Source organism: Solea senegalensis, linkage group LG15, assembly GCF_019176455.1.
Source record: "Solea senegalensis isolate Sse05_10M linkage group LG15, IFAPA_SoseM_1, whole genome shotgun sequence".
NCBI classification, from domain to species: Eukaryota; Metazoa; Chordata; class Actinopteri; order Pleuronectiformes; family Soleidae; genus Solea; species Solea senegalensis.
This window is the reverse complement of record NC_058035.1, coordinates 18583776-18595357: the sequence shown is the minus strand read 5'-3', so window position 1 is coordinate 18595357 and position 11582 is coordinate 18583776. Positions and strand designations below refer to the sequence as shown.

The 11582-nt window shown below is 40.4% G+C and overlaps 1 protein-coding gene across 1 annotated transcript; it reads left to right on the top strand.

The window, feature by feature from the left end:
- The first annotated feature begins 5047 nt into the window (after positions 1 to 5047).
- Positions 5048 to 9214, top strand: LOC122781961 (prolactin-releasing peptide receptor-like). Its single transcript, XM_044046094.1, has 3 exons — positions 5048 to 5089; positions 6281 to 6755; positions 7633 to 9214. Exons 2-3 carry the CDS (start codon positions 6307 to 6309, stop codon positions 8270 to 8272), a joined length of 1089 nt encoding a protein of 362 aa, XP_043902029.1. The 5' UTR covers positions 5048 to 5089; positions 6281 to 6306; the 3' UTR covers positions 8273 to 9214.
- The last annotated feature ends 2368 nt before the right edge of the window (positions 9215 to 11582 follow it).

Genomic DNA, 11582 nt, shown 5'->3' with positions numbered 1-11582 from the left:
TTCACATGCTTTGGTGTGGACACAAAAAAAGAGAAAAAACATCACTCAGGTTTAATGAAAAGGTTTTTGTCACCACATTAGACAGCTACAACCGTCTGTGTCTGCCACATGTGTGTGGAGGGGCTCTCTGGTCATTTGTCTAGTAATCTCAGAGGTTTTCATGGAAACAGGGTCAATCGTTTAAAAGCAGAAAAGTTTAGGTCCAAATTCAATTATTTCAAATTGATCGTTACCTTTATTGTGTTCAGTGTACATTTTTTACAATCACTTTGTGAAGTCACCTCAGAAGTTTTGTATTTTTCATTGCACACTATAAAATATACATTTACAGTAATAATAATAATAAAAAAAGAGCACTTAAAAGGGACTAAAATGTTGTCATTTTAGACATACAGGAACTAAAAAAGGGCCTGGCAGGAATAATAATCGAGGCAGTCGATTATGGAGCGGGTCACACTTCACGAGTCAAGAAATGTACTGAACATTCGTTGCGTTTACAACCACAGTGCTGCAAGTACTGCCATGGCAACGGAAATAACATGCATCACAAGCGCAGACATGTCCCGATGCATACTTAATGTGTAAACCTCTAGCTGCTGAAATATGTGGTCAAATAAGCTGGGATGTAATGGAAGATCTTTCAATTTGTGGGGGAAAAGAAGGATAGTTTAAAGTTCCTGGTTGGAAAGTGTGAGGCAGAATTATAAGGAGTACGTTTTAAAAGCTTCTATGAGATCAGGGACTAACTGCATCAAAAACTGAGTCATATTCGTCCACATAGTTCAGAAATCAGCTTATTTGGAAAAAGAAAATATTCACCGTTCAAAAGAAGTCACGTCAACACTTCACTGCAATCAAAACAAGGAAGTGCAAAAACGTTATTATGCAGTGAGAGTGAGGTGAGACCATTACCACGCAGCAACAGCCAGATGATGGTCAGCTGAGCTGAACACATTTTAGAGCTTTATATTTATTATTCAGTGTTTTATGAAAACATTACGTCGAATCTGTACTGGAGTGTTGTTGTCATAGCGATGCCTTTTTGCTTATGTTAGGTTAGTTTTCTTAAAGGGAAAATCTTGTTGTCTTTGCCTCTTGGGAAATAGAACACTTTTTTTGGACGGAGAGAGGAAACCAGAACACGCAGAGAAAACCCACGCGCACACGAGGAGAACTTGCAAACTCCACAGAAAGCCCCTTAGTCAAATCAAGATTTGAACCGGTGACCTCTTGCTGTGAGGCAACCTATGCTAGAACCACCATAGAGTCCCATAGAGAAAATAGATTAAAAAAAATGGAGAACAAAAGGTAAAATAAGAAATATGAATATGACAAGGAATACTGGATGAAAGCCATCCATCAAAGCATCCTGCTGGGTCAGTGGGGATAAGTGGAAGGCAGATAAAAAAAAAATGGTCAGACAGAGGACAGACTTTTGTTCTGATTACAGGGGAGCGGCAAACACCGAAGGAAAGGTGGCCAGAGTCAAGTAAAGTCTGTGAGGGAAGTGAGTGTATGTCGACTCAAGATGATGTGGCGGCAGCACCGACAGGCACTCCAGGCAGGGGGAAGAAAAAAATTGAAACCCAGACATCAATCTTCAACACAAAGGTGAAATGGAAATGCATCAAGCAGAGTTATTAGTAAGAGCACAGGGGGCGATATGAGCGAGCCGAGGGAGAATGTTTCTGTGTCTCAGTCGAGGTCAGCCTCGGTGCGTTAATTATGTTTAACTTAAAAGCAAATCTGAAGCAAATACGTACATGAACATTGAAGTGTGACCGTCGGAATAAAAGGTCATACCAGGGATTCATTTTGACCGGAGTATACAGAATTGATGGCATAACGTCACTCGAATTGTGGTCTATCTCATGTACAACATCTGTCACTATCTATCTGAATCTACCAAGTCTTAAAAGAAGAGAACAACAAAGGGAGGCTTATAAATCAACGCTGAGGTTGGAGATACAGTGTCTGTTGATGATCATTACTGTTGAAACTGTTGATTTTGTCACGGACTCCATCAACCTTGTCCAATGAATATTTCTTATTCAATGGACGGTTCAAACTGGAGGCTGCAGGCAACAAAGAAAGTAGGGGGGGGCAAAAAAAAAGAGTATTCCGTTTCTGCAGAGGATTTACAAGTTGTTAGCGATGAACACTGACGTCGTTATTTCAAGGTGAGAGTAAAAGTGTAAAAGGGCAACGAGAACACATTCAGTCCTTGACTATCTGAGTGAGAACAAACTACTGAAAAAGGAACAAAAGCGGGGGGTAAAAAAAAGTCCCAAGGCCAAACCGGAACCAAATTTGGAGTTGCTATTTGGACGTGGAAGTATGATGCTTTTAAATACACTAATCTTGTACCAGGTATTTGCAGACACCGAGAATAAAATCCCACAGAGAATCAGTATTCAGTACACAGTGGACTTACAGGATCCATGAGTACACATCACACACAACAGTCACTGCAACTGCCAAAGAAAGATGGGAACATTTGTATGTAAATCACATCATCTCAGAAATGACCTCAAACATACCAGAATCACCTCACATGTGCCATTCGGGCGTTAAGATCTGTCATCGTTTTATTCTGACATTTTCATACTCTCCATCATGATTGTGCAAAAGTGCTGCTAAATCACTCTGAACTACTGTGTGTGGCTGCTTTTAACGGAAATACGCTCTCTCTTCCTGGTTCTGGTTAATAAACGAGCGGCAGAGTGTTGGATGAGCTGTCATCTGTCAGTGGCTGAACACACAAATGTCATGAAACGGATGTCAACTCAACACATAAGAGTCTGCCCTCGTTTGAAGTCAATTAAACCACCCTGAATCACATGTCTTACTATCCATCCTCCCAAGACGTGTAATTAAATGGCTGCTGTCAGACGAATAGCCTCTATTATACACAGCATGCATTATTATACTCATTTCATGTCAAAACTGGAGATAATTACATACAACACTGAGGATTTAAGCAAGTGATGTTTCAAATGTTGCTCTTAGACGCACATTTGCAAGTTATTATTATTTTTAAACACATTTTGAACATGAAGGATGACAACAAGTGTGCGTCCGACAGCAACTCAGCACGGGAGGTATCAACAACACATCAGCATACATTAGCATGAAGCATTGAGTGGACAGGTTCCCCTGTTTTTACTCCCACAGATGCACATAACTCGTAATAAGGGATTCCTTTTCTTTTTCTCTGTTCCATTTTAAGATCATGTTTTGTAAATCTAATGTGTGTACTGCAACGTGAAATGTATAAAATGTGAATTTTTCTTTCCCCTTATATCAGCAGGCAGAATAGATGCTGTTGTGTGATGTTTGCGGCCTCCTGTCTCTCCTGGTGAGGTGTGATCCTCACAAAGATTTTCCCATGTAATGTTGCGGCGCCTTACTCAGCATCTCAGAGTGTGAATGGATGACATGCAGGCTTTTGTGATGTTTGGAATTTGTTATATTTTGTGTACCACTCTCTTGTGGAGTCTTTCCTCACTCGATGTGAGGGTCTAAGGAGAGACGGTTGCTGTATAGACTGTAAAGTTTTCTACAGCAACTGTGTTTGTGATGTTGGGCTATATCAAAAGAATAGACTTCACTTGAAAAATAGAAAGAAAAAACAAACAAATGCAAGTAAAATGACAACAATGTCGACAACAAATACCAACAGTTAAAGCCGGACATTTTTGTTGCTGATGTTATTATTGTGCCTCCATAATTTTGTATATAATACATGATTTGCAGAACATGTGCTGTTTTAAAACTGCACACTCTGATTGGTTTTGCAGGAACCAGATTTTATATTTATGGCTCAATTGTTTATAAAATTTTAGAAAAGACTTTTTGGATTTTGGAGTTTGTTAATATAGCTGTCCAGGACAAAAACAAACGAGAGCTATAAGACTGCTTGTGGTACTCGCAGTCATGAGGTGGACCATCGCATGTAAGTGGGGGACTGCAGCTGTTCTCTGACCTCTCGGGTCACATACAGTATGAAGTTTTTGAGGCGATTGGTCAGTGTTTGCGCTTTTGAATCCGCAAAATTTGTCCTTGATGTGTCTCGTACAAATTGTCGTATTTTTTAAGTTGTGCAAATCGCCAAGATGGACGCCAAATTCAAAATGTTCGTAAAAATCCGATGCAACTTAATTTTGGCTTGCGTCGTTCATGTTTCATATAGCACTATGGCAATATTGCAGTTTTTATGCATGTTAACCCACCAAAAATGACCACAAAGCCACTGCTGTGATAATAATCTGAAGAAAAACAAGATGTGCTCGGGCCCTAATAAAACTGTTCAAACTCTACTGATTGTTTGTGCTGTGTTGGCCCCTGAATCCTTGAATGTGCCTGTTTCATTGGCTTTGATTTTGTCAAACTGTGACATACGCTGTGTCCTTCATCTGAAAACAGAAGCAACACTTTCCCACCTGAGCGAGGGAGCATTTGTGTGTATACAGCAACAGCACAAGGATTAGAGTAAAATCTACACGATGCATTTTCTTAATAAAGAGTCCAAAAGCAGCTGAGTGTAAGTTAGAACACCATGCTCTAAACCTGAGACTAAAGCTTTGCTGCGTGTCCTTGGCATTTGAGACAAGAATAGCTGAGAGGAACACGTTGTACAGCCAGACACCATCATACAAGTTAGTTTAAGCAGATACAAAACTAGTGGTACATGGTGGTAAATAGATTTGTTTTCATTCTATGGAACCTAAAAGTCAGTTTCATTCAGAAGACAACAGGCTCTGTACCTGGGAATTAAAAAGTGTCACTAATTGCTGCCATTCTGTTTGTGCTGCACTCACCACTAACCAATTACTTTGGTTCACACCTGGATCTTTTTTGGGGTCTCTGCTGTCTTATTGGCTCACATACAGACTTCACGCTCTCTCACTCTCTCTGTGTGTGTGTGTGTGTGTGTGTGTGTGTGTGTGTGTGTGTGTTCCTCTCTCTTGCTGCTCCAGCTCCAGCTCACTCACTGTGTAGAGTTGCTCAGGGAAGGTCCGCCTCTCATACTCTCACACACACACACACAAAACTCCTCTTTATCCGGAAACACCAACATAATACAGAGGTAAGCTGCTTCGGGACTGTCATCTGTATTTGATTGCATGTCTTTTTATTTATTGTCTTATTAGTCGCACATTTTCCTTCAAGATTGAATTAAAAATGATTGTTTGGTCACAGAGCTGCACAGCTTTTTTTTAGATTACCCTTCATTATTTCCCATTTTTTAAGTAATGGCTTGTAATGGGAGTATTTTTATGTTCATTCAGACATAAATGGCTTTACATTGAGGTGTGATTGGATAGGTGTCATGTGCCAGAGCTCTTTGATGTCACACGCTGTGACACTAATCCAGTCCAGAGGCCATATGGACCTCCATGATAATGGTTAGGACATTTTGAAATGTCTGATGTACTCACATCAACACTGACCTCTGTGGCTCAGCTAATAAAATCTACACCTGCAGCTTTATCTCAACATTAAGAGCCTTTTCTGTCTGGAAACGGAAGTTTGTGAACTACTCGCTCTCCTGCACCAAAGTCAACAAGTCCACTTTTTTTTTTTTTTCATTTTCAGTTTGTGCCACTTTAGTTAATCCGAACAAACATTTTTAGACTCCAATGGTCATGTATGTTAAGTTAGTGAAGGATGTAAAGTCACAGACTTTTCTCCATGGACTGTGTGGGGAATGATGGACTTACTTCCATTTCTAGACAGAAACGACCGTCTAACTGTGAGAAAAAGCACCCAACATATTCCTAAGACATCATACTGGGGGCATGCACGGTGAAGTCAGTGCCGATTGACTTCACCGTGCATCAGCATCTCATAAAAAGCTTTAGTTGGAGTGCATATTCTGCAGTCACTTTTTAGAGTTTCACTCTTGAAATAAAAGCACTCATTTTGCCCATGACACTGAATTTGAGCACTCAGTTTATCTGGAATTGATCTCTTAAATGACAGTTCCGCTGATGAGCATGAACACTGTCTGGGTTTATCTGTCTAATTGGGTCTGCACAATATTCAACTCAGCTGAAAGTCCTTTAATGATGAGGTGATATTCATGTCCTTTTCAAATCACAGTGATTTAAAATAAAGTCATTTGAGCCTCCTGAAATTTGTCTCAAGTGACACGTACTGTATGCAACAGCTATTATTAAAAGCACAAAATAATGGCCCGGCATTGTGGCCGCCGCCTGTTTTCATCACAACGCTGTTAATGTTCTATTTACAGCTGTGAACCTCTTGAACGTTGCAGGTACTGACAGAAGCCGCTCTGCAGCCATGGAGGAGAATCGCAGCAGCCTGGCTGGAGGTGCACACCCGTCTGTGTCGGGGGGACAGATGGACGGACACATCTATGAGGTTGCAGTACAGAGCAACTCCACTAATCACAGCTCTCAGTTTGCAGATGTGGCTCTGCTGCAAAGGTTCAAGCCTCTCATCATCCCCTGTTATGTGCTTGTGGTGGTGGTGGGTGTCATTGGGAATTACCTGTTGCTCTATGTCATCTGCCGAACCAGAAAGATGCACAATGTCACCAACTTCTTCATCGGGAATCTGGCCTTCTCTGACATGCTCATGTGTGTGTCCTGTGTCCCTTTCACTCTGGCATACGCCTTCAATCCACATGGTTGGGTTTTTGGCCGATCAATGTGTTATCTTGTGTTCCTCATCCAACCCGTCACAGTCTACGTTTCAGTCTTCACACTTACTGCTATCGCCGTGGACAGGTAGGTGTATCTCTCTCTGTCACTCTGCTCAGTTTTGGGCTCCTTTTCTTTTTTCTCCTTTAATTATTTCACATATTAGTCCAGAGATTTATGAAACAACTGCTCAGCTACTTCGGCCAAGAATCTGTTAGAAAAAAACATGAGTCAGAGCTGATTAATAAGAGGGCTACGCGTTGGAGTGGTGGTTATTATCATCATTATCATGTGTGGGTTCTCTCTATCCGGGTAGTGCAGATTTGGGGTTACAGTAAATGGAATGAAATACAGTAAACTTCCTCTTTTTACATGCACACTATTGTAAATATGAATGGGGTGTATAGGACTAAAGGCAGTAATTACCAATCATCCATCTTTTGTAAACATTTCCAGATCTCACATACAGCAGATTTAACACTGGAGTGTCATGAAGCGGAACTCATTTAATGTGTGAGTTTTGTGGGTTTGGAAAGCTTGTAAATCCATTTTTAAATGGATCAGATGAAAGTCTGAAAAATGTGTCCAGCTGTATACATTGTGCACTAAAATAAAATTCAGTTTTCTGTTGCTAAGACACTAGGACACTTCACCAGGTACCAAAACAGATTTAGTGAGCTTTATTCTGCACTCTGATTTCTCTCCCTGTGGAACTGAACTGAGGTATGAGGACGTGAGGATTGTACGAGTTGGTCTTTCCGCATTGACACTAGTCTCTTCTTTTCGATCTTGAGTTATCCAGGTCTACTTTGTTGTAATTGTGTCTTACTTTATACCATGAGTAATCACATGAGCCAAGAGTGACTTGAACTTTAATTAAAACTGTGCTGCAGTTGTATTTTATACGTTTTGTGGTATCATTATTAGATATTCTGTTGTTCTTTTGTTTTGTTTTAAATTGCAGATATTATGCAACCGTTCATCCCTTGAAGAAGCGCACCACTGTGGGCATGTGTGCGTCTGTCCTCTCTGGCATATGGCTGCTGTCCTGTGGGCTGGTGGCTCCTGCAGTGATGCACACCTATCACGTGGAGTTCAAGGAAGAAGGCTTCACCATCTGTGAGGAGTTCTGGCTGGGACAAGAGAAGGAGAGACGTGCTTATGCATACAGCACGCTGCTGGTCACATACGTCCTGCCTTTGTCTGCTGTCTTTGTCTCATATCTCTGCATCACTGTCAAACTGAGGAAATGTGTTGCGCCGGGCCACAGGACACAAGACCAGGCCGGCGCTCAACAGGCCCGCAAGAGAAAGATCTTTCGCTTGGTTGCACTGTTGGTGTCTGCCTTTGCGGTGTGTTGGCTTCCCATCCATGTGTTCAATGTGCTGCGAGACATAGACATTCACCTCATCAACAAGCGCTATTTTTTGCTGATACAGCTGCTGTGCCACCTATGTGCCATGAGCTCATCTTGTTGTAACCCCTTCCTCTACGCGTGGCTGCACGACCGCTTTCGCACCGAGTTGCGAAAGATGTTCAAGTGCCAGTGCCATCATCGCATCGGCATGCCCGCCAATCACTGTGCTGCCAGTGTGGTCCTGTAATCACCGACTTAGTTACTAAACCTTTAATGTGGCGCCGGATTTGTGGATTTCATCACGGCTGCTTTTAATATCCACATAAATGGCCATTGAGGAGAGTTCTGATTATTCTGGGGTGTTTGAAGGTGTTTTGTCCAATGTATGGTTTGAGAAACAGTATTGTCAATTGGTTTGCATAATCAAATCAGTATTCATCCTCATCCTAATGAAAAAAGAGGCTGATCATTTGACAGAAGGTTGTTGTGGTATGTACAGAGTCTATCATGGCCATGCCAGTGAATTCAATTGGCATCTGCTAACAGGATTGTCATTATTGTTATTTAAAATGATGGGAATATAATATATACATTTCAGCAGCACATTCTGTGGAAATGAAAAGTAATTTGTGCATTTATATGCCGCTTTTATAGTCCAATGCCATTCACACTCACATTCATGCAGTGGACCTACTGTATATGCAACGCTTTTTCCTATCACACATCTTCAACGATTCACACACTGCCAACACAGCGGTCAGGAGGACCGTGTCGGCATTAAGTGTCTTACCCAGGTACGAATTGTGGAAAAAGTCATGCATTTACTCATTTTAGTTTGAGGTGCAGGAAACTTTCCCATGACGGTGGTGTGAAATTAAAGAGTGTTGTCACTCGTGTTTTTAGTATCTCCCACTATGGAAATCACGACCATCCGTACCAGTGTTCAGACCAGGAACAACAGTTCCAGACATGATATCTGTGTCTGGAACAGTGTTGGATGAACAGATCGATAGATCAACAGCCATCTGAGTTTAAATCTGGGTAACGTCGAGAGATTTGACTGTGGACATTTCCTGGATTTTGCGCTCACATGACAAATACAGCAGGACATGGTCTGGATCAGATGTGTCCACAGAAGCAGAAAGATCTGAATGGAAAGATTAAATCAGCTTCCAGCTTTCCTTTAAAGGAATACTTCACCGATTTGCATTTAGCTTTGTATTACTAGAATAGGGATAGTATTTTTGAAAAATTGTGCTTCCCAACCTCAGTTTCCCCTGAGTCGGTAAATATCTCAATTCTTTTTTTTTGTTACGTGCCCACCAGTGACTCTTCGAGGCTTGAAACTGCAGCGCTAATTCACCACTTTTTAGACCCACAGGAACGTAAACAGTGTCCGCCATCTTGGCTAACAAATACGCTAACAGGACCAAGTGTCACTGGTGGGCATGTGACAAAGAAAAGAATGAAGATATTTCTTAACTCAGGGGAAACTGAGGTTTTTTTCAAAAATACTACCCCTATTCTAGTAATACAAAGCTAAATGAAAAATCGGTGAAGTATTCCTTTAACAGATAAATGAGCAGGATGAGTGCATGATTTAAAAATCATACTTTACTCAAGGTAAAGAGCATTGGAGACCATTGAAATGGTCAGGGAAGATGTGTTTGTTTTACTCCAGGCAGCAGGCCAATAATGTCAGACTTAATAATGTGGTGCTCCCCGTGGAAGAAATTGAAGTCATAGACTTGTGCCCCTGAGCTTTAATTATCCAAAACCTGCACCTCACTGTACAAATTATCAAATTATTTCTGATAGCATTGTATTATTGCTTTTATGTATTTATATATATATATACATATATGTATAAAATGTAAAAGTAGAACCATTGTAATGTGGAGGTGAAGTATGTTCTCTCTGTGCCATTCTGTATTCTCTGTATGTACATGTGCCTGCTTCCAGTGGGAATGAGGGCGGTAGTAACTCGACTTTGTGAAGCTCCTGTCAGTGAAATAAAAAGAAAAATGTGTCTATTTGCCCTTTTCATCACCATTACTCAGTGACTGAATGGGTACATAAGTATATAGTCAGAATTATTAGTGAGTCATGTTACATGCAAAAAAAAAACAAGCACACTTTATTCAAATTCAGACTATGTTGACTCTCATAAATTATATTATATTATAAATTACAAATTACATATGAATGATATTTTTAAGTGATTATCAAGATTATTTATGATTGAAAATGAAATTATGTCAAATGTTTGCTGCATATAAACCAAGCTTGTTCAGTGTTTTCGTGTTGAAACAGTTTGAACATACATTTATTTATTTCTTCTATCATGTCAGCATATTTGGCATTTTCATATATACTGGTGTTTTTCCCATGTGAACACAATTTTGTGTCTGTTCATTCTGATCAAAATGGGTGAGTGCTACACTGCAAACCATGTGTAACTTTTAGTATAACCTTTAGTATGTCAGTTCTGTCTGGCTCTTATTAAGTCAGGGTCAGTGACCTGCAGCAAATTACTTTAAAGTAGCTTAGCATTCGTGGAAACAAGATGAAACCACAGATGTACTTCAACTTCAAACGTTGCTCTTTTCTGCAGAGGCTTTTACAGTTTTATTGTACGGCAGAAATGCAGGGAGTTTTTTCTACACTGAAAATGGTTTTAAGTGGAATCACTATTTTTTCTTTGCTCCTGAATACCTGAAAAGGCACATGGTCAATTAATACAACAAAAGGCTTTTATTTGAATCTTGGAATTATGAGCCTTTTCTTGGCAGGTGGATTAGCAAGCATTAACAAAAGATGCATCTCTATTCTTGTCTCCAAATGAACTACGACAGTATTCACAATACCAGCACTAAAAGTGAATTCTACCAATTTACAACAAAACTTTACCATTACCAAAATGTGAAACACTCAGCAAAACCATGCACGGATGTTTTGCAGACTAAACTAATTCCCTTTTCTTATATTTTACTGATATTTTAATAATAAAAAAATATTTGATGTATCCAATTAGTCAACTGAAATGTGACAAATAAATGCCAAATGACCATGAGGTGTCATCAGAGATTGAGGAATCTTTGATATACTGGCTTCACTGACAGCAATGGTGCTCCCAGTATATTCACAAAGTACATTTTCATTTGTGGGCTGCAAACTGTGTTTACGTTTTGAGTTTGAAAACCACCCAATGATGCAGCCGATTGCACTTCACCATCATAGTGAGGAAAAGTCGCAGCTAAAGTAGAAAATACTGATTACTGGAGCCAAAAACCTCCTTACACCTCAGGCAGCAGTGGAGATGCTTCAAAAATATAGATTGATGAAAGTGGAGAGAAAGTTGACAGTGGAGCAACGTGAGGAACTTCAGCCAAGTTTAACCTTTAAAGCCTTGCTACCCCTTTTCTTGTCGACCACAGAAGAAAACCCAGGGTGTTTAGAGGAGAGGAAGCCAACTACAGATTGCAGCAAACATGCTGGTGTGGATACTTGTCTCCTTGACAGGTGAGCAGCACAGGGAATTTAAGCCAAGGTTAGCC

Coding starts and splice junctions, on each gene's coding strand:
- LOC122781961 (XM_044046094.1), top strand. CDS start 6,307: ATGGAGGAGAATCGCAGCAGCCTGGCTGGAGGTGCACACCCGTCTGTG. Junction 6,756..7,632: donor ACTGCTATCGCCGTGGACAG/GTAGGTGTATCT, acceptor TTTAAATTGCAG/ATATTATGCAACCGTTCATC.